The sequence below is a fragment of the Capra hircus genome, chromosome 14 (genome assembly GCF_001704415.2).
Source record: "Capra hircus breed San Clemente chromosome 14, ASM170441v1, whole genome shotgun sequence".
NCBI lineage: Eukaryota > Metazoa > Chordata > Mammalia > Artiodactyla > Bovidae > Capra > Capra hircus.
The window spans coordinates 5,982,292-6,005,653 of NC_030821.1; the positions used below are offsets into that span (position 1 = coordinate 5,982,292).

Consider the following 23,362-nt stretch of genomic DNA (forward strand, 5'->3'; position numbering starts at 1 on the left):
TGAAAATGCACCCCTCCTGAGCCAGCGCTTCTTGATCCCCATCCTGATGTGCTGCAGTCCCCCTTAGCAATCTCACGCCCTGCTGTATCGCTGGGAGCTCGGTGCAGTCATCTCCGCCTCTAAGCCATGGAGACGTCTCTACCACTCTTGTGGGAATCATTTCTTTTGCCTTGTTATTTGTGAAGAAATCTAGAATTTTGTATTTATCTGTTAAATGGTCACAATGTTAAAAGAACAGCCACAGAACTATAGTTAATGTATTTATTATCTTTAAAATCTGATGAAAAGGCAATGCTCCTTAGATACTTCATTGAAAAATTCTCAGTTCTTGTCACTGAAACCTGTGAGTAACTGGGCAGCTTCTGTCTGTATCTAAAATGGAAGAATGCATAGGATAAATAAACAATACAGCACAGAGATCAACTTCTGAAGCAAGTTTATAAAGTAGTTTCTAAGAGTTTCAAAAAAACCAGGCGAGTACACAAAGGATAAAATTTCTTAGAGAACTCCGAGATGAGACTCTTGGAGAACTCGCACAGCACACATTCCCTGCCTTCTGGGTTAGAAATCGTGTCTGGTCTGTTATATACAGACCTGTCACACAGGAACCATTCTGTATTGTAGTGAGTAATTCATACCTGTTTGTTGATAGTAACTGAATATTTGCTATGCGTGTGTGTTCAGTGGTGTCCAGCTCTTTGCAACCCCATGGACTGTAGCCCGCCAGGCTCCTCTGTCTGTGGGATCTTCCAGGCAAGAATACTGGAGTGGGTTGCCATTTCCTTCTCCAAAAACATTTGCTATATACATTTGAAATAAGCACTATGGTTTAATCATATGCGTTTAGACAATGACATTTTTAAAGCAGTTCTTGATTCACCTTTCCTTCACGTGCCTCAGTAGAAACCTGTCTGCCTTGTTCACCGGAGATGCTTTACCTGTTTATCCTCCTCTGTGTGCGCTGGGTAGTCCTTGGCCTTTGTTAGCCAGAAAGCAGCGAGCTTTTTGTTGTGCAGCTTCAAATATGTCTTTCCTAGAAGGAGCAAGTTTTTGCTGTAGAAGTTTGGATCCACTGTATGTAAGAAAGAAAAAGAATTTACATTTTATCTCTGATGAAACAGTATTGCTCTTATTTTGAAAGGCTTAAATTTTCTGGTCTAAACGCCAATACAGTAGGTCCCCTCCATTTGAACAAGACCCATTCTGAAAGCGCACACATTCGTACATCCAGTTGGTTCCTAAGTCCAACAAAGTTAGCCTAGGTAGCCAACTAACACCGTGGGCCATGTAGTATTGTATTGGAATACTTCTCACCCAAAGAGTAATAAAAGAACTTTACAGTGCTGTACACCAGCTGGCATCCAGGGGCTGGCACTGAGCAGGCAGACAGGAAGAGTTACTTTGTGGAGGAGGAGGAGGGGAGACGGCAGAGCTGAAGGGTCGTCAGCACAGGAGATACCAGCTACAGCCCTGCTGTGCTCACACCTGCTTCTGGACCTTCTGGGCTTGAGTGAAGACCCTGCACCTACACAGCACTGCCCAGCACACGGAAGCACACATGCTTGTAGGGGACACGCACGCTGACAGTGTGCACCAGACACGTGAACTAACAACTGTCTCTTCAGGTTCCCAACTTCAGGGACTTACTGTAATATACCAGGCTAATAAGGATTCTCTTTGCTCAACTACTCCTATCAACAAATTTTGAGATAAATGCTATTTTTGAGTGTCTACTTTGTGCTAGCCATTTATATTACACATACTTCTTATTTTCACAGCAATTTTATAAAATTGGTACTCCATTTAATAGATGAAACCCTGAGGGGGTCCTGATAGACAGTAAGCCCCCCTCTTGTGCGCCCTGGATCCTAAGTGCCTAGAGCAGTGCCTCGAACTACACTCAGTATGCACTTGCTGCCTGAGTAAATGAAGGCATGATGAGTGTGTGTGTGTACACACATCTGATCAGCCTTTATTGCATGTGGGCTATGTTTGGTGGTGGTGTAGTTGCCAAGTCATGTCTGACTCTGTGACCCCAAGGACTGCAGCCCACCAGGCTTCTCTGTCCACGGATTCTCCAGGCGAGAACACTACAGTGGGCTGCCATTTCCTTCTCCAGGGGATCCTCGTGAACCAGGGATCGAACCCCTGTCTCCTGCATTCCAGGCAGATTCTTTACTGCTGAGCCACCAGGGAAGCCCGTGGGCTATGTCTAAGGACAGATGAAGTCTCTGCTCTTTGGGAATTTATAATGAAAAGCAGTGACAAGCAGGAGCACATCTGAATGTAATAGAATAAAAAGACAGCTCTGACTGGAGTACCAATTTTAAAGTTCTATGGGAACCAAAAAAAGCAGCCAAGAGGTTACACCTGGGCTGACTTGGGGGCCGAACAGAATTTTAACATCAAAGTGGAATACGTTTGGCTGAAGCAAAAATGTGAACAAAAAGCCTATAAAGGAAAGCACGGGACCATCTTACTGCATTAATTCTATAGTTTCCTCCTAACAACCTGGGACCCTTCTATATTTAAAGCATAATTTTTCCCGGATGTGATTTATGATTAACTACATTTGTTTCTTAACCCAAACTTGTTTTACTTCTTTAATCCGAAGATGTTTGTAAGCCGCCATGCTGATGTGCCTAAGGCTCCCTCGGAGTTACGCACTCCGTCCCTCCGCCCCCGCTTAGGCTGCCCTTCGGCAAGTCTGCCCAGCGTTCTGTGCTGAGCAAGGAGGGCACCACGTGCGCAGAAGACAGTCCCGTCCTCCCTGAATTTCGCTTCAGACAGGGAAACAGTCACACTGTGGACTGATAGGGCCATGAAGGGGAAAATAAAGGGCACTAAAAGCATGGGAGGAGCTTCTAAACCAAACATCAGCCGTAAGCAAAGGCCCCTGAGAGGAGGGGACTGTACAGTGAAGCCTGGAGGATGATGGAATTGCCAAGGGTCATTTGGCTCCACAAAAGTATGACCGTGTTTTTCTCAGCAACCCAAATGTTTAAGTCTCTTAAGGTGCTTTTTTAACTTTGTAATTATAAGTTTCTTTGAGAAACATGCATTCCCACATCATACCCGTGGTACGTAAAACTACCATCATGAGAGGATATCAATGGAAGGTCATTAACAGTAAATCAGAATTAACACATAACAGAGTTAACATTCAGACAAAATTCTTTAGAAGAAATGTGGTTCAAAAATGCTTTGCTATTATGAAAACATTTGAACAAGTCCATATGGATAGGCTCTCAAATTTAGTATAAACTGTTTTAACCTTCTTCTCATTAAGTTTTATAGACATATATTGGCGATGTTTTTTTCAGGGGGGGTGGGAGTATCTGGACATTAGGCTTCTGTCTCTGACGTCTCTAGTTTCTGCCGTTAGAAAGGATAAACATATGCTGATGTTTTCTAGGCTGGCTGTTTGTTCAAAGTAAGAGTAACAGAAAACTCTTCACCACAAAAGGCTATCTGCAACAGAACAAAGACTGAGCTGGTTTAGAGCAGAGAGTCCTCATTTAAATGCCATCTGAAATTTGCTAAGACAGTTGATCTTTAAAAAGTGTTTTTCTGTAACTCTGTAAGGTGACAGGTGTTGACTAGACTTGCTTTTGTGATCGTTTCGTGATGTCTGAATATCAAGCCATGCTGTACACATGAAGCTAATACAGTGTTACACGCCAATTCTACTTCGGTGTTAAAAAATAAAAATTCTAAATGAAGATAAACACATGCTTCTGATTAGCTGTGCGATCTTAAATAAAGAGTTAATCTGTCAAAGCCTCCTCCCAAAAAGGAAGGCTGAATTACATCAAATGAAGGACCGTTAGAACTGCAGCTCTGAATTCACTAAGTCTATTTCTCAGGTGATCGTTACTAAATAAGGACTTTTAAAAATTATTTGAGGACTTCCCTCATGGTACAGTGGACGGGAATACAGGGGACATGCCTTCTACCCCGGTCCGGGAAGACCCCACAAGCCGTGAGACCACGCAGCCCGTGCGGCACACGAGACGCCACCACAGCGAGAGGCCCAGGCCCACAGCAGAGCAGCCCCCACGTGCTGTAACCAGAGAGAAGCAACAAAGACCCCGCACCCATCAACAAATAAATAGTTGAAAAATTATCTGGCAGTGTCTAGCTCAAAAAGAAGTTTATGAAGTATAGCAGAACAAATAATTTTGTTTAAAAAATTACTATTACATGTCTGACACTCATACAGTCATATGAAATAAAAAAGGTTACCTTGCTCTGCCCTGTGAAAGTAGCCCAGGGCCTGTCAAAAACACAAAAGCCCAGATAACATTGAAGGATTAAAAGAGAGTAATGAAAAAGCATTGTTCAAAAGATCTATTCCTACATTAAATATAGGAAGTAAATCAAACCATCCTAAAATAATGATCCCCTTAAGTAACAGCCAATTCACCAACAGTGAGAGTTAACACAGCAAAACTGAACACAACACTATTAACTCATCAGAATACAGATTACAGCATGTGGACCATTTCTAGTAATAACTTGACTGTTACTCAGAAAGGACTGGAACCAGCATCACATGAAGAGAGGAAAGATCATTATCATGTGCAACTCAGATTATTCTGACATTTTCCTTCTTCAGTCAGAACAGTGGCTTTATGAATAAAAACTAGATAAAATCAAAAGCTGTGTTTACAGTGATACACAGGTTGGGCCAATGCATCTGTAAGAGTCCTTTGTAATGGACATCCCTACATAAGAGGTTCATGTCCACCTGAAATTCGCTGCTAAGTCCCACTTAAAACTTTTCATAGCACGTTAACTGACACTTGATCTTTTGGATACATAACTAATTTGTTAGAGTAGAGATGATTCTGTGTTTTTTGTGAGAATGCATTCTTTTCAATAAAAATAAATATTTCACAACTCTACGTCAAATTCTACACTACAGCTTCACAGAAAACACTGTGATACAAGCTCATGGGAAAACGTTTCTTAACCGTCTCCTTCCTTACCCTGAAAATTTTGTGATCAGTAAACCCAAAATACGTGCCCTGAAATGGCCTTGTATCTATCAATACGAACATGCTCTAATTCCCAGACAGACGCCTGTTGCCTTACAGAATGTCTGCCGTCGGGGCCTCCAGGGAAGCCTAGAATGTGGCCCTAAAATATACTGAGAAGCAACTGCGTGTTTCCTGCTCTATTTTATAATTTTCATGTTACAGATTTCAAACAGAAAATGAAGGTAGCTTTTAGCCATGGAGTTCTTTAGCTGCAATATAGCAGAATGATCAGCCATTCACCTAATGGGGAAACACTCACCATCACGGATCCTAAGCATTAGGCCTCTGTGATAAGAGCCGCACGGGGCCGTCAGAACGTGCCGGCGGCCCTCACTGCTCAGGGCTCCGGATGAGCGGACACCGCAGCGGCCCAGCGGTTAAGAAACCAGACTAACCAACAAAGGACCTCACACTACCTCCTCATAGGTGGAGCTAGGCGGGGTTGCAAACAGCACTTTAGCAATCCTTCTTTGATACCAAGGCATTTCAGCAAATGTGTAACACCTATAGGGAAAGAAAATGACACATATATTCAAATTGCACCTTCTTTTTTCTCTTAAAGAGCACTAAGCATCGTAACATATCTGAAAGGAATCTTCTACTGTATATTTAAACAGCTCATACTTCTTGCAATATCCAATAGGTTAATATTTATACTGAGTTATTTACAGACTGACTGATATTGCTCCATCGATCACGGTGTATTTTGTGACTAGGTGTAAACAGAAAGCAATATTTATAATAGTAATGATACTACAGTGTATTGTTCACCACTGAGTACTCACTTTGTACAAAGTGCTGAGCTGAGTGATTCTCTCATCTACTCCTTACAATAATAAAATGAGATACAATCATTATCCCTAATTTTTTGCATAAAACTAACTCAGAGGAGTTTTTAAAAAATCAAGAAAAATAACAAAACATGGTATATTAAAAAGTTAATTTAAAAAAGTAACATCAAAACTCTCGACAACTTTCTGAAATAAGGAGGAAAAAAGTGTTCGATCTTTGATAAGCGTCTGAAATCCTTGAGAAAGAAACTGCAGTTCATTCATATTTGGTCACCAGCATCTGAATTATTGCCCCTCAATTAACGTTAATTCTCACTCAGTCAGTGTTTTGTTAAACATGTCCTTTATCCAGTACTTACTTCTCTTTTAAAGGGTATTTATTTCTCTTTAAGAGAGTTTGATACGGGACTTTGCACCGCTCACGCTGCTGCTCCTGCTAAGTCGCTTCAGTCATGTCCAACTCTGTGCAACCCCGTAGACGGCAGCCCACCAGGCTCCCCCGTCCCTGGGATTCTCCAGGCAAGAACACTGGAGTGGGTTGCCGTTTCCTTCTCCGACTGCACCCCTCATAGAAGACAATACTCAGCTCTGTAGATCACACGTAAAGAAAATGGTGGTAAACCTAAGACTCTCAAACCAGTAAGCATTTAACACACTGGTGTATGCTCATACCAGCAAAATAAGGATGCACTTTGAACAGAGATTACATAAAAATGGAAAGATACTAAAATTCCTCAGATGAATCACACTGTATTTGACACACTTTGAAGATACAAAGACCCTCTGAGGCCATCCTATTCTTACTATATAGTTAGCTTAATCCAATTCCATTTAGTCTGGTAAATGAGAAGAATCTTTCCCAAAAAAGGGAATGTAAGGTTCAATGAAAAGTTTCAATGCCTTTTTAGTCTTAGTACCTGTTTCTAAATAGTCTGAATCAGTGTTTAACAAAGTCACAATCAAATTTAGTATTTTCTAAATTTTTCTAAATACTAAACACTAAATAACCAGTACAACTGTAAGTTAATCTAATGGATTAAACACTCTTGACCCCCAAATATTTTAAACATTTTACTTTTTTATATACTACAAAATAAGATCATAGTAAGTACCACTGAAATATTAAGAAATTTTCTTACCAAATACCCATAAGGTGAATTGAAGTAGCGTCTTTAGGGTTCAGTTCAATTGCTTTCTAACAAGAAATGAGAAAATGAATCATACTTGTTTTCTAAACACCAATAAGTACTTTACCATATTTGCTGACAAAACCTATGATTTTTTTTTAAAAAATTGCAACCCAGAATTTCAATTTTTCTATGATAACACCAATTTTCTTCCTTTTGACTCTTTAAATTTATTTCAGCACACTATTAATTACTTAGGTTACTATTTTATAAGATTCAGAAACTGATGGCAGGATGTAGCAAGAGGAAAGAAAACAAAATCTGTAAATGAATCAAATTTGAAAACAGTAACAATATATCACTCTCAGTTACATCTTCAAGATTAAAGGAAAACGAAATAATAGTTCTTTGTGGCAAGTCCTATATGACTGTTAAGTAAAATTATTCTTTGTTAGAACAACAAAATACATAATTTTAGAAAGTCTCTTCCTATGTGCCAATTTGGTTTAACTTCCCCATCTATATTTAACAAAAGAATAAATACTGCTTATTCACAGAATTCATTAATAGAGTAATTATGTACAATATAAAATATACTGATAGTCTCCCTAATTTCTATTTACTATGTGGAAGTCCTACATGAATTAATGTAAAGCATAAACTACAGAAACAACTTTAAAAAAATTATTCCTCTATTTTTCATTATTTTGTTGAAAACCACTAAGGAAATCTCACAGATTAATGTTAATCCTATTAAATATATTTTATTTTAAAAGCCCTTTTTAAGACTTCCTAGCTTACCCTTTTCTATAAAAACACATTTTCATTTTCAGTTGACAATGTGTGAAATACACATTTTTAAGTACCTGTACTGGTTACCAGAGTAACTGAAGTCAGACCAAATAGGTTCAAATCACAGCTCAGTGACCTCTAACTTTCTGACCCCAGCAAGTTCTTATATTCTTTCCAAGCCTGAGTTTGCTCTTGTACAGAATCAGGAAAGCAGTACACTTAACTTATAAAGTGAAGTTGCTCAGTCGTGTCCGACTCTTTGCAACCCCATGGACTGTAGCCTACCAGGCTCATCAGTCCATGGAATTTTCCCAGGCAAGAGAACTGGAGTGGGTTGCCATTTCCTTCTCCAGGGGATCTTCCCAACCCAGGGATCGAACCCTGGTGTCCTGCACTGCAGGCAGACGTTTTACCATCTGAGCCACCAGGGAAGCCTTATAAGGTTGTGGTAAAAATTAAATGAGAAAGTTAACAGAAGGTGCTTAACACTAATATTTTCTATCATCAGAGTCATCATTATTTTTACTTTTTTGTAAGTCTCATAATGTTAGTAATGAGAGAAAGAATAGCTAAATAAGGCTAATCACGTATGACTTGGCGGAATCTTGTTACCAATAATATGGGTAGGAATCAGCACTAACCTAATTTTGACTTTTCTATAAATAAAGTGATGTACTTTACACAGCAGAATATATTTTAAAGTATATACAGCTCATATTCTAAGCAGCATTTCCAAATCAGAGTTCCACCAGAAAATTAAGCCCTACAAAATATTATACAAGTTAATACATTTTCCATTCTGCCAAGAATGGTACAGAGCTAGTCCATTTTGATGCAAAGGAAAGAAGTTAATTCATCATATACAACTGATGCCTTGGAGTAGTACAGTTTAATTTACTTTGGGGATGTATTCAGAGGAGCTATACTTAAGCAAACCTTTTCTTTTATAATTCTTTCTGTCGTAAGTTTAAGTTTCTTCAAAAACAATACAAAGATAGTAATTCCTTATGGCTTTAGATATAATAATGGAATGTGAAATAGAATTAGTTTAAATGATCTTTATGTAAATACTAAACACTGTCATTTAAAAAATATAGTTAATATACACACTTAAAAACTTAAAAACATTGCTTACTTTTAAATAATCTATAGTCTTCACAGTTTCTTTGAAGTATATGTTAATTTATTGTATGCAGTATTTCATTATTCACTTGGAAGTTATTTGTCAGGTATTTCTACACCCCAAGGCACAAAATAATTTAAGTGATTTATCTAATGCAACTGAGATTCTATTTCACTGAATCTCTAAGATAACGTAAAAGATATGACATCATTATTTTATATACCACTAAGAAAAAAGCACTGCTGATTATATATAATGCAATCTGATTTCAAAGGTCTTAAAATGTGAAAAATCTATATTACTAAATTAAAATATATACATATGTATATCAATGTATATGTGTACGTGTGTGTGTGTATATATATACATGTATATATATACTATCAATGCCCAAATAAGAAGCTAGGTCTCCTGACTCCTAGTCCAATGCTCTTTTCTGCTAGTCATTACAATAACTAGAAATTGAATCAGTAACGATAAATATGTTTGGTTTCATCACTTTCTCTTAATTTGTATTTTTGAGATGGTCTATAATATCAAAAGATAAATACACTGGGTTTTTAGCTGCAGTTTTTTTGTTGATTGTTTTTGGACAATAGAATAATCTGTAAGCACAACATGAAATATACAAATTCCTGGAGAATTTCTGGCACTTAAGGAAGAGCTTACTATAATAAGTAAATGAACTTTGGGGGAAATATTAAAACACAGAGATCATACTCATATACAGTACTATTACCTTTGCAAGTGGTATGTCCCTTGTATTAGACTGCTGGATGAGACCACACCTCCTGGCGCTCAGGACTTTGTTTAACCCCCTCTCACGTTCTCTGGTCTTGGCCAGATGACTTGTTTAGGTCGACAGGGTATTACTAAGTGTGATGCAAACATGCTTGATCAAAGTCTGCGCAGTGGAACTTTTCCCCTGGCACGCTCGCTCTTGGAAGCAGTGACTATGCAACACAGAAGTGTGCGACACTGAATGATGAGGAGAAAAGTAGAGAGAAACGCCACCCCTGAGAGGGCATCTCGTCCATTCCCATCCGAGCTGAGGGTCCAGGCGAAGGGAGCCCTTTAAATGACCTCAGCCACAATGAGCAGAATGGAGGCACCACGGTGCGCGGTTAATCCACAGAATTTTGAGAAATAAACTGTAATTGTTTTAGGCCACTAAGCTTTAGGTAGTTTGCTATACAGCAAGAAATAGGTGAAACAGAAGTCTATTCTGAAAACTAATGACTTTTCAAGTCCATCAGTACCTCAAAATGCTCCTTGATAATGTAGGCATTTGCAATTTTAGCCTTGATTCCTTCATAATCTCCAACATCACTAATACAGATTGCATACCACTAAAAACAGAAGAAACAAAGGTGTAAGAATACTAATATTCAATAATATCCCATTCAATACCAGGTTGCAATTCCTCAGTAGTTATTCTCATTTAACAAAAAGATGAGCACAAAACCTGTAGTAAATATACTAGAATATACAAAGAAGAAGTAGACACAGCCCTAAGGAACTTAAGTTAGGACATGTTTATAGAGAACTATAATGTAAGACAGAGGTTAGTGGATCTCTGAGAAAGTTACCAACACAATGGGGATATAATGATTCATACTTAAGTATGAATATAAATTTAGAAAAATGTGCAATTCAATAGTTATCATTTCATTTTATCAGCCTATTTTCTGGGAACTGTTTATTTCGCAGCCACATTGCTATAGTAATAACGGCCATATTTGTCAATCGTGACTTTGTCCTCATGCCCACAGCTGGACAACAAACCCAAACTGAGACAATCTGAGCTTCTTCTCTAAGAACTGAAACCAGATATCCAAGCTCCATAAACCCAGGTGCTGGGGAAAGTCAGATTCAGGATGAGAAATGCAAATCAAAACTACAGTGAGGTGTATCACCTCACACCAGTCAGAATGGCCATCGTCAAAAAGTCTACAAACAATAAATGCTGGAGAGGGTGTGGGGAAAGGGGAACCCTCTTGCACTGTTGGTGGAAATGTAAATTGATAACAGCCACTATGGAGAACAGTATGGCGCTTTCTTGAAAACTAGGAATAAAATGACTGCATGACCCAGCAATCCCACTACTGGGCATATACCCTGAGGAAACCATAACTGAAAGAGACACATGTATCCCAATGTTCACAGTAGCACTATTTACAACAGCTAGCACATGGAAGCAACCCAGATGTCCATCGACAGATGAATGGATAAATATATGGTACAGATATACAATGGAATATTACTCAACCACAAAAAAGAACAAATTTGAGTCAGTTCTAGTGAGGTGGATGAACCTGAAACCTGTTATACAGAGCGCAGTAAGTCCAAAAGAGAAAAGCAAATACAGTGTATTAACCCATATATACAGAATCTAGAAAACTGGCATTGATGAACCTATGTGCAGGGAAGGAATGGAGATGCAGATGTAGAGACTGGACTTATGGACAGAGTGGGAAGGAGAGAGTGGGATGAACAGAGGAAGCAGCATCAACACATACCCACTACCATGTGTGAAACAACCTGACCGGAATGACATGTATGACATACGCTCAACAGCAGCTGAACAAATACACCTTCATGTGCAAAAAGAACATTTACAAATATGGACCATATTCTGGGCCGTAAAACAAGTCTCAACAAATTTAAAGGGTCTGTATGTTTTATTCTTAATATAAACAAGAAACGGCGGTGGTGGGAATCAGGGCAGATGGAACCATCCCCTAAAGGGAGCATTTGCAAATGCGTGAAGACAGAATTCAGCTGTCACAATGACTTGGGGGCTTATCAATAATGTCCCTTGACCTCCCCACTGTGTCCATTGAAAAGATTATTCTAAACCAGTCAGGAAATCCAGAAGCTCGTGGAGTCACATGTAAAAAGTTACACTAGGTCTCTGCTGTCCAGCTGCTATACTCCTATCCCCACATGAGACAGAAATAAAATGTGAGGAAAATGAAAATTGTCCCACGTTTTTACAACTAGAACTAGAGACAGAGGTAACTGATGGAACTACTAACGCTTCAGTTTAAAAATAAGCCTTCACATAAGTAATTTATCAAGCACACTAATGAAGCTAGAGTAGATGTTCAAGAACACAACAAAAAATACTACTTGTTTTTGAAAAAAAGTTTATAAAAATAAATTTCTTCCCTACTTCTTTAAAAGAGAGCTATTTCTTTCCTATGTAAGTTACATATAACAGATAAGTATAGACCAATGTCCATTTCAATACATGCTAACGGTCTCATTACTGTAAGCACCTCACCTTATGGGCTGCAAAACTGGATTCATTTTTCTCTAGTGCCCTTTTTGCATACTCTAGGGCTTCATATACCAAGAACTTTTTCTCCTCTTCCGAGGTTCCACGAAGCTGAGCTACATCACGTGATGCCCGTGCCAAACGCCACAGTAACTCTGCATCTTCACTGATGTGAAATGAATATAAAACAACAACCATTTTAGCTCACATTTTCATGGTTAAAGGTCCTATCACTAACGAATACATATGGTCTTTCAGGTCAGTGAGGATATAGCAAGCAACATAATATCGAAATCCACGATTCATGATGTTAAATTTATTATTTTCTGTCACACAAATCTATATGTGCTAAAATTTCCTCCAAAATATCCAATATTATATACAAACATTAAGTTACCTGTAATATCTAAAATACTAATTTCCTTAGAAAATATCTTTATATTTGAATTCTCTAAACAATTTCCCTACAAAATTCAATATATAACTTGACATTTGAGTTCAGTGGCACGGTGCTTCAGACAACTCACTAACTGGTTCAGACAGTACTATAAAATATATTAATTTATAGACAAGGTTATGTACTATAAAACAAAATGCTGTATCCATAGCTCTAAATATAGTACCTGGCATACAAAAATATATATGATAAATACTTGTTAATGAATGATGATTAAATATAATGTAATCTCAAAATAAATCCTATCTTTGAATATGTCACCCAAACCATGATGCATGGAATATTTAAAGCAAGGGCTCTGGACTCCTTGAAGAACTGCCGTTTAAATAAAATTACAAAAGATTGAAATGTCTAATAAACAGAACAAATCGTGTGTGCATGCTCAGTTGCTCAGTCATGTCCAACTCTTTGCACTCCCATGAACTATAGTCTGCCAGGGTCCTCTCCATGGAATTTTCCAGGCGAGAACACTGGAGTGGGTTGCCATTTCCTCCTCCAGGGGATCTTCCTGCCCAGGGATCGAACCCACGTCTCTTGTGTCTCCTGTATCAGCAGATGGATGTTTTACCACTGTGCCACCTGGGAAGCCATTTTAATAAAAATTCCTTTTATTAAATGCTTCTCTTTCAACCTACTAAGTTATATTTTAAAACAAAAATAGTATTCACATAAAATTGAGTGAAACTAAAGGTAGGGACTGCCCTGGTGGTCCAGGGGCTAAGAATCCACCTGCTGATGCAGGCCACATGGATTTGATCAGTGGTTCAGGAAGATCCCACACACCGTGGAGCAGCGAGCGCACACACCTGGAGGCCATGCTCCTCAGCAGGAGGAGGCACCACAGAGAGCAGCCTGTGCACAGCGACCAGAGAGCAGCCCTGCTCTCAGCAACCAGAGGCAGCCCACGGGCAGGGATGAAGGCCTGGAGGCAGCCCACATGCAGGGATGAAGGCCCGGAGCCAGCCCACGGGCAGGGATGAAGGCCCGGAGCCAGCCCACGGGCAGGGATGAAGGCCCGGAGCCAGCCCTCGGGCAGCGATGAAGGCCTGGAGCCAGCCCACATGCAGGGATGAAGGCCTGGAGCCAGCCCGCATGCCGGGATGAAGGCCCAGAGACAGCCCATAGGCAGCAATGAAGGCCCGGCTCAGCCAGAGACAGTTAAATATGTAAATCAAAGTAAAATCTAAAGAGACAATCATTAAAAAGAGGGTAAGTAGCAACAGCGAATCTATAATCCAGCGAATACAGAACACCCTCCTGACAGCCTCCCTGGTGGCCGAGTGGTAAAGAACCGCCTGCAGTGCAGCAGACCTGGGTTCCACCTCTGGGTCAGGAAGACCCCCTGGAGGAGGGAATGGCAACCCCCTCCAGTGCTCCTGTCTGGAGAATCCCGTGGACAGAGGAGCCCGGTGGGCCACGGTCCATGGGGTCAGCAACAGTCGGACATGAGTGAGCCACAGAACCACCACCACCTTTAGCTTACGTTGCGATCACTGAAGTGACCATAAAATGCCAAGCCAACCACCTCAAGTTACTGAGGGGACGAAGGAAAAGAAAAGTTGGATCCCACAGATATTTAGGAAGTGAAATTGATGGGTCTTCTGGGGAAAACTGGTTTGGGGAAACCTAAGAAAGTTGGTTGAAAATGGCTCAATATTTTTAGTTCAGTAGATGAGGTTGATCAATGATCTGGAAATGCCATTTAGCCTGATTTGACTTATTTTATTGGGCTGAATCTCCTCATTCCATCTCCATTCTCCCCCACAAAATGAGTACACATTAAGGTGCTGGACTAAGCATGCATGCTAATATTAAAAATAGGAACAGGAGGTATTTTTAGTTTCTGAGACTGTGCTTTACAAGGATACATAGGTATTATTCAAAGGTGACAAAAAAATCCTAGTTCATTCAAATCTTACAGCAATAAGAAATTAACTCAGAAGAAATGACAAATATACAACATAGGTGAAGACAATAAATGTCTATTCAATGAATACTTTGTATTCAAAGCAAAGTAACAGAAAGAAAAAAATGTCAGCATTACCTAGAATGAGTAAGTAGAACCACCTTTTCTAAGTCAATGAAATATATGTAGCACTTTTGAGTCACTTAACGTAAGAAAAAAAAATACTATTAATTAAACTCTAAGAAATATTACTTTGAAGTAAAATCTTTTGAAAACTATAAAAATTCCAAGCACCAAGAATATTTTAATTATTAAATAACAGAAAATTTCAGTCAACAGCAAACCTTGGCCTATGATACGTAACCCACCTTTCCTTGTACTGGGTTAGCAACTGGTAAAGTTTTTCTGTTTCTCCACTTTCATATAAGTAGTCTGCTTGTTCAAGGACTTCTTCAATTTTGAAGACTATAAAGAAAAAAGACAAAATAGAGTAAGTCTTCTCAAGCCAGTTGGCAATAATTCTAAGACACAAGAACACTTTTACATAGAAGCAAAAGAAATCAGATATAGAAATCACCTATAAAGATCAAAAATTCTGAACAATCAAAATGTGAAGTATAGTAGAAATAAGTATGAAGCTATTACACATAATACTTAGTATTCATTTACTTAATGATATATATATATATCAGACTGACATTCAAACATAGTAAGTTATTAACAAAATATAACAAATACAAATAACTCTTAAGTGTTCCCGATGTTTAGCTTAGGCTTACCTTTGGCTGCAGCATGAACCAAAACAGCCTGGGAAATGACTTGGTAAGTTTCAAAACCCAAATAAGACAGGGCAGAAAATAATAGACTTCTTTTGCAAGTTCCTGAGTTTCCCATCACCTATGGAAAGAATTATGATCAGGGTTGTGAAAAAGAAAATTTGAAGAAGCTGCTACCACAAGCAAAGATTACATCAATTTTTTTCCCACCCTCAAAGCAATCAATCCTAAGAGTATTAGAAGTGCAAAATTTACTTTGACAAAAATAATTTCACTTTGACAAAATTTTTACTTTGTCAAATTATTCTGTAAAACTATTTTACATAGCTACTTTATAGAGAGAGCATATCATGTTAAGGAAAGATTCTTAGCAGCTAACGATGGTAGCTTGATGTAACAATCTCGGTTATCCAGGTAAATGCTAAATTGGAAGATCTACATTCTATTTGAAGAAGCATGGATATTATAATTTCATGAAACAAGATAAGAGACACCAGTATATAATCAGTATCAACCTTAAGAATAGACAAGATGAAGAATATTAAACACGGCAATTATATATAAATAACATACATGGCTTTAAATAAAGCTACCTTCATTTTTTTTTTTTTTAAATTTTAAAATCTTTAATTCTTACATGCGTTCCCAAACATGTAAGAATTAAAGATTTTAAAATTTAAAAAAAATAAAAAATAAAAAAATAAAGCTACCTTCAAAAGTGACCCATAAACTTTTAAAATAAACAATGAGGGTCTGGGGCGGGGTGAACATGGCGGCGCCTCGGGGCCAGGGGTCCCCAGTTGTGCTCTCAGGGCTCGCCATTGCAGCTGGGACTGCTCGTTTCGTGGGCTCCTGGGTCCCCGTCGATTGGCATCCAGCGAGCAGAGCGCAGGGCTGTGGACCACAGTAGGTCATCCAGAGGACCCAAGACATGGTGGTTACTAAGAGACTTCCCACAGTACTTCTTCATTCCACGTGGACTCCTTCAAGGGCAGTGAGCATCGCAGCTTCCCTTGAACTTCGTCTGGATTGAATGACAACTGGCTCCACTTTTCATTCACTTGTATGACTATGAGCAGTTTGACCAAGTTGAAGAAGATGACTCGTTTGTAGGCTTCCTCATCAGCTCATTCCATCTACTGGCTTTAAAATCATTTAGTACAGAGCTCACCGTCTAGGTGTTCATCCAGTGTTTTGTTTGCTTATCATGCAGGATCGTTTTCAAAGGAAAAGTATGTGTGTATGAGTTAGAGCTCTGATCCCAAGAGTCCATGTAGAAGCTTCCCCTGAGAAGTGTATCGTTTTTGCACCAATGCTACTGAAACGTGTGAATGTGGTATACCACGCATCCCAATAAGTGTCCACAGCTTCACAGGCTGCTTCTTTGAAACGCCCAGTACTCATGACATTCCATTCATCTGAGGACTAAATATAGCCAACGTAGGCTGTGTTTGCCAAATAGACTTTGAAGTATTCTTCACACAGTCCTTCATCAACGCCAGTTTTCAGATCGAAGAAACCCTTGCTCCATGAAGTGTGTGAACACATATACTCATGTTTTGTTTGCGATTTTAAAGTCATTCTTCAGTTTTGTTGGAGGAATGGTTCTGTATATGCCCCGTGGATCCGCCAATCCACTGATGTTCATGTGTCTTGGGGCTTCCCAGGTGGTTCTAGTGGTAAAGAACATGCAGAACATACCCATGCAGGAGACATGGGAGGTATGGATTCGATCCCTGGGGCAGGAAGATCTCCTGAGGGAGAGCATGGCAACCCACTCCAGTATCCTTGCCTAGAGAATCTCATGGAGAGAGGAGCCTGGTGGGGCCTAGTCCATATGATCCCAAAGAGTTGGACACGATGTAAGTGACTTAGCACAGCACATGATTCATTGTCATAGCTAATAGAATGGAGATGACATAAAAAGAAGCACCAGTGGGCGAAAGTCAATATCCATCACTTTTAAACTTTGGAATGTATTGTGATATTTTACATCCATGTTTGTATGACTTGATAGTTGGAGCATCGATGCATATGAAGGCCTGGTTGTGTTCTATGTATGTTGTGGGAAGATATATTTGTATGTGGTTTGACATATGGGTCCCATTTCATTCGTAGGCATATCCATACTCATCACTTATCATCATTTTTTTGGAAAAGACCATTGTTTGGAAAGGTTGTTGTCTAACCATGAAAGATGCTTGAATTCTTGGGCTCCTTAGAGGAAGAATTCAACCCGGGGCCAGTGAGGAGGCTTGATCACTCAGAGCTTTTGTGTCCCAACGTTTTATTAAAGTATAAAAGAGAGAAAGCTTCTGACATAGACATCAGAAGGGGGCAGAAAGAGTGCCCCCTACTCATCTTTGGCTGGATGTTATCTAGCTACTAGCAGTCTACTCATTAGAGAAAGGAATGGCAGCAGACCCCTCACCCACAAGATATATGGAGATGACCGTGGCACCAGGTGAGTCATCCTGGGCCATGAAACGATTGATATGAGCAGATGGGTAGCTTCATTCACATAGATCAGGAGAACCATGTATGAGTAACGCATATTGGTTTGTCAAGTCAGTTCTGAGCCTTTAGGCAGAACCTACTTGAACACAGAGTCTCGGGTAAATGCATGGTACATTCACATAGCTTAAGGCAAACCTTTCCATAAGAAAAATGCCTTGGTCAGCTCAAAGTATGAGAAAAGTGAAGTTCAGGTGGAACCAGGTGTCATTATAGCAAGACAGAATTGTAAGGGAAAACCTCTTTTTCAATTTGTATCGAGAAGGGGAAAAAAGATAACAGCTTGTTTCCTCCTGCCTCGGAAGTGACAGATAACAACTGTCTGACACTTGCACCCCATTTCCTCCCTTTGGAGACCCCTGGCCTTCCTGGCTGTTACCCTCTCCGTTTCATTCATTGAGTGTTTTCTGCCTCGTGAAACATTGGGCATGGCAGTATGTGTTTATTTAGGGGTATTTCATCGAATTTCATTGAAATGCATATGTGAATGAGAAAGTTTGACATGCTGTTGCTTTGTATACCGATTGGGAAATGTGAGTCTCCAAGTTTAATTTAGTTTTTCATGTTCATTTTTCTTTTTAGGGGTACAAAGAAAACTAATATGACTGTTAAGATCAGCTTTCGTATTTTTTGCCAAATATGAATTGAGATCACATCGATCGGAGATGAGTCTGTGCATGAAAGCCCTAATAACTAATGTGAATTGACTTCACTACCATGGCATGTTTTCATATCTATTGAGGATTTAGTTCATGTATTTCGATTTTAACTTTCTGTCTTACAGCCTTGTTTGTAGATCAAAGCTATTTGAAAGTGTCATCTGGTTTTCAATGGCTTGTGAGGTTACTCATGAGTGGTTTATAAAACCGAATGGATTGTACGTAGCCATACTTTGTTGTCATTCTATGAATTTGAAGAATGTCTGAAGAATGTCTGCAGTTATGCCTTAAAGATTCATACAATTGATGTCCAATATTTATCTCAATAGACTTGCTTTCAATTTGTAAAAAAAAAAAAAATAAAAAAAATAAAAATAAATAAAATAAACAATGAATAAAATAAAAGCATATCCAAACAGATTTAGAAATTCACTGTCATAATTATGGGCAGAATTGTCAAGACCAATGGCAAAGGAATATATGGATATCACTACAGAAATTCTTCTCTTTTCCCATGACACTTTTCCTTTCACATAGCATCTATTTTTTCCTTTTTGTCAATTTATTACCATTTATATAAAAAGAAGCTATCCTAGCTTTGTAAGCTGTAACTGTTCCCTTCTTAAAAACAAGACAAAAAGCTTCCTTTGGACTTCACATCTCCCTGAAATCTCATTTTTCAAATTCTCTTTTCAGCAAAACTCTTTTTAAAAGTTGTCTGGAGCTCTGTCTCTATTTCCTCTCTTCCCATTCTCTCTTGAACTCACACAAATCACACTTCTATGCCCACAACTCCACTGACTAGTATTCTAGTTAAGGCAAGCAAGGATGCTATTTCCTAGAAAATTCTCATCTTACTTGATCTATCAAAAGCATTTGACAGCTGTTCACTCCTTCCTTTTAAAACGTTGCTTTATTGAGAAATTGGACTTCCCTGGTGGCTCAGACAGTAAAGCATTGTAGTGGGAGACCCGGGTTCAGTCCCTGAGTCGGGAAGATCTCCTGGAGAAGGAAACGACAACCGACTCCAGTATGCTTGCCCAGAAAATCCCATGGACAGTCCATGGGGTCGCAAAGAGTCAGACATGACTGAGCAACTTCACTTATTGAGAAATAAGTGATATAAAAACTGCGTCTGTGTAACATGCATCATATGTGACGGATACATGTAAACCTGTAAGACCACCCTACAATCAAGATAACGAGCACATCTATCAACCCCAAGTTTCCTCACGTGTGTTTCTTTCCTAAACTCTCCTTGGCTGCGCTGGGTCTGAGCTGCAGCACGTGGCACCTTCTGCTGTGGTGCCAGTCTCCTCTCGAGCTGTGGCTCACAGGCTCAGCTGCCCTTCAGTATGTGGGATCTCAGTCCCCAACCAGGGATCGAACCCATGTCCTCGGCACCGGGAGGCGGATCCCTAACCCCTGGACCACCAGGGATGGCCCCCTTATGTCTGATTCATCCAGCCCCCTTTTCTTCAGTACTTGCTGTGTTCTCTCACCCTTGAGACACTCTCCGCTTGGCTCTAAGAACACTACTCTCCTGAATTCACTCCTGTTCAACAGGTGCCCCTTCTCTTTTGTTGGTTCCTCATCTCCAAAACCTCACTGCCCAGGTGTGTCCTGCGCTAAATCCCGGAGCTTCGCTCCTCTATTCACATCATTTTGGTTTATGGCTTTAAATGCCATCAACATGCCAAAAATATGCAAATTTAATAAAGCCGAGAGGTCTCCTCCTAACTTCAGAATCATACATGCACCTGCCCAAACGTTTACAGCCGCATACAGCCTAGCAGGCGCCTCGAGCACCAGCCTCGCTTTCCCCTTCTTGGGAAATGGCAACTCCATGCTTACAGTTTCTCAAGTTGAAAAAACAAACAAAACTTCCTCACAGCCCAAATCTGAACCATATTTTAGCTTCTCACAAGTATCTAGGGTAAGAATGAGGAATTCAACATATTACAGTTTGCTGAGTGCTTTATTTACTTTCTTAAGCTTGAATATTCAAGATACCAAATACAACTGGATTCCAAACAAACCAACAGCAAAGCAGTAAAACCGAATTTGACACAGTCACATTCTTTCATTGAATGTTCTGAGTTTACTCACAGTTACCAAAGAGAAGCAAGAGGCGCCGGGACCACAGCAGATGGGGTGGGCGTGTGCCTGCTGATGGTGGTACAGGGAGGAGAGGAGAAACACTAAGATTTCCAGTAAGCCCCCAGGTTCACCTACTGTTCTGGCAGGTGTATCACGCAGAAGAAAAGACTGCACCGATTAGTACAGCTTGAGGAAACCATATATGTAGGGTGTCTGGCGCCCCTGCTGATACGATGCTCAGTAAACAATATCCTGGCTTTCTTAGAGGGGAGAAAAAACACTGTTGGGCAGCTGGCATTTCTATTCCTTATTCTACCTTAATGACATGACAGCTGACCAGTGGAACTTTGACATCAGTTTGGTTAAGGTGAATGAGCTCTCTGCTCACTTCCGGGAAAGTAAACAAAAATCATGTTTCTAGAACTCAAATAGTCAACTGAAAGAATCAGAACTTTGTGACACCTCTGAGATGCTAACAACTTGTGAGACTGTCTGAGCTAGAATTTGCCATTTCACCTCGAACATTAGGCATTACTCAACACAATGTCTTTCATACAATGAATTCTGAAAAATATGTGTTGAAAAAAAACGTTGAACAAAAGAAGCCAGCTATCTCTTAGACATGTCTTTTCTTCATTGTTGCTTATCCTGTTTTCAAGCCAGAAGGAATTAAAAACTCCAGATTCATCACTAGATGGAAACAATGTTTCACCTTCATCTCCTGCTTTTTTCAAACTTCTGGTCAGCTCCTCCTCCTCCTCTTAAACGCTGGATTTAAATTGTTCCCTTTGGTCCTGTCCCAGGAAACAGCACCACCATCCACACTACTGGAGCAGACAGAACCCGGAGAATCACCCTTGACCTCTTCCTTTGAACTCCCTCATCAAAGCTATCTTTCAGGTACACAGAGTTCACATCACTGACATCCTTTTATGGCGTCCACTTATTTCCAATTCCAAGGCTACCACTGGAGTTCAAACCACCACAGCATACTCATCCTCTGAGGGGATCTTTTATTTAATTTCCAGCATCCATGCTAGCCTACCTACTCTTGACACTGGACAGTTATTTTTTAATTCAAATCTGAGCTTATGAATTCTCTGTTTAAACGTCTTTCAGAGTTCCCTATAACCTTTAGAATAAAATAAATACTTAACATGGTCTACAAGGTTTTCAGAATTTAGTTGTGGTAAGCAGCCTTGAAAATAGTCCCCACTGGGTCCTAGTTCAAGATGGCAACCTAGGAGGATGCTAAACACACCTCTCACACAGACACACTAGACCTATAGCTACAGTTAGTAAAGAAAGGAAAGGTTTCTTCCTCTGAAAGAAATGCCCAAACTAGCTGAGTGACTCCTTCCTATCAGGCAAAGGTAGAAAAACCCACTTCAAAACAGGTAGGAAAGACTGAGACAAAATTTTCCCACAAACCACAGTTTTGGTGAGGAGGGAGGCAACTCACAACCGTGAGCTGCTCTCTGAGGAATGAAGGGTTTGAACCCCACAATGGGCACCCCAACTTAAAAGACCTATACCTGAGAAGTGAGCGCTCCAAGTACCTGGCTTAGAAAGGCAATGGAGCGCGGGTCTAGGACACGCAGAAGACTCAGTGCACTGAGAAGCGGCTCCTAAGGGCTCACTCAAGCTCACCTACCCCTGAGTCCAGCACAGAGGCAGGCAGCCTTTCCGTGGAAGAGTCGTATCGGCTTACGTTAAAACTTCAGCCTGAGGAGCAGACATCTAATTTAACACATGTCTAGGGGCCTAGAGTAACCACTTCAGAGAACTCAGGGGCCAGGCATGTCACCACACTCTCCCTTGGCCACGCTGCAGGTAACCAGTATCTCCCCCAAGTCCCTGTGCATACTGAAAGGGCCTCCCTGGAGGCTCAGACAGAAAGCCTCTGCCTGCAACACGAGAGACCCAGGTTCAATCCCTGGGTCAGAAAGATCCCCTGGAGAAGGCAATGGCCACCCAACTCCAGTACTCTTGCCTGGAAAATCCCATGGACAGAGGAGCCTGGTAGGCTACAATGTATGGGTTCGCAAAGAGCTGGACACGACTAAGCGACTTCACTTTCACTGGTGGCTCGGACAGTAAAGGATCTGCCTGCAGTGCAGGGGACCCAAGTTCGATCCCTGGGTCAGGACGATCCCCTGGAGAAGGCAATGACAACCCACTGCAGTGTTCCTGCCTGGAGAATCCCCATGCACAGGTGAGTCTGGCGGGCTGCAGTCCCTGGGGTCACAAAGAGTCGGGCCGACTGAGCGACTGACACTTTCACTTGGTGCTCCAGTCTGCGCAGCTCCCACCAGGGGACGCTCCTGGTTCTCTTGACTCTGATGGCCAATGAGGCTTACGTTCATGAGTTTCACAGACCTGTAACAAACAGAAAAACAGTTCTACAGTGGCTAGCCTCCCTAACCCCCAGGGCACAGCACAGTTAAGTCCTCTATATGTGAACCTTCAAGGAGCAAACTTTCAAAGACGTGAACGTGCACTCTCCTCCTAATCACCTAGGTTAGTTCACATGTCTAGAGTACACTGTCACCTGCGTGCATCCTCTGTAAGTGGCTGTGCTTTTGTGCATTTTACTGTCGAGTACTATACCGAGCACAGTAGTACGGTATCTTTATTTCAGGCCCAGGATGCTTGGAAGCAAGTGTAAAAGTGGCAGTCAAGTAGCTGGTACTGCTAAGAAACAGTAACGATAGAAACAAAAGTGAAAATAATTGAGAGGGGAGCAAGCCAAAAAGATAGGAGACATTGCTTGTTCTTAAAACATGAATCATTCC

General features: G+C 40.4%; 1 protein-coding gene across 2 annotated transcripts in view; it reads right to left on the minus strand.

Annotated features, from left to right (window-relative positions):
- Positions 248 to 23,362, minus strand: part of RMDN1 (regulator of microtubule dynamics 1) — a 33,269-nt gene continuing 10,154 nt past the window's right edge. The window contains exons 2-10 of one of the 2 annotated variants that reach the window (XM_005689264.2): positions 15,298 to 15,415; positions 14,887 to 14,983; positions 12,162 to 12,321; positions 10,135 to 10,224; positions 6,973 to 7,028; positions 5,459 to 5,546; positions 4,246 to 4,276; positions 939 to 1,072; positions 248 to 372 (exon numbers count right to left, since the gene is read on the minus strand). In XM_005689264.2, coding sequence (XP_005689321.1) covers positions 322 to 372; positions 939 to 1,072; positions 4,246 to 4,276; positions 5,459 to 5,546; positions 6,973 to 7,028; positions 10,135 to 10,224; positions 12,162 to 12,321; positions 14,887 to 14,983; positions 15,298 to 15,415 — 825 coding nt within the window. In that variant the 3' untranslated portion in view covers positions 248 to 321. The remainder of the gene's footprint in view (positions 373 to 938; positions 1,073 to 4,245; positions 4,277 to 5,458; positions 5,547 to 6,972; positions 7,029 to 10,134; positions 10,225 to 12,161; positions 12,322 to 14,886; positions 14,984 to 15,297; positions 15,416 to 23,362) is intronic. The other variant, XM_005689265.3, reaches the window with a different exon arrangement.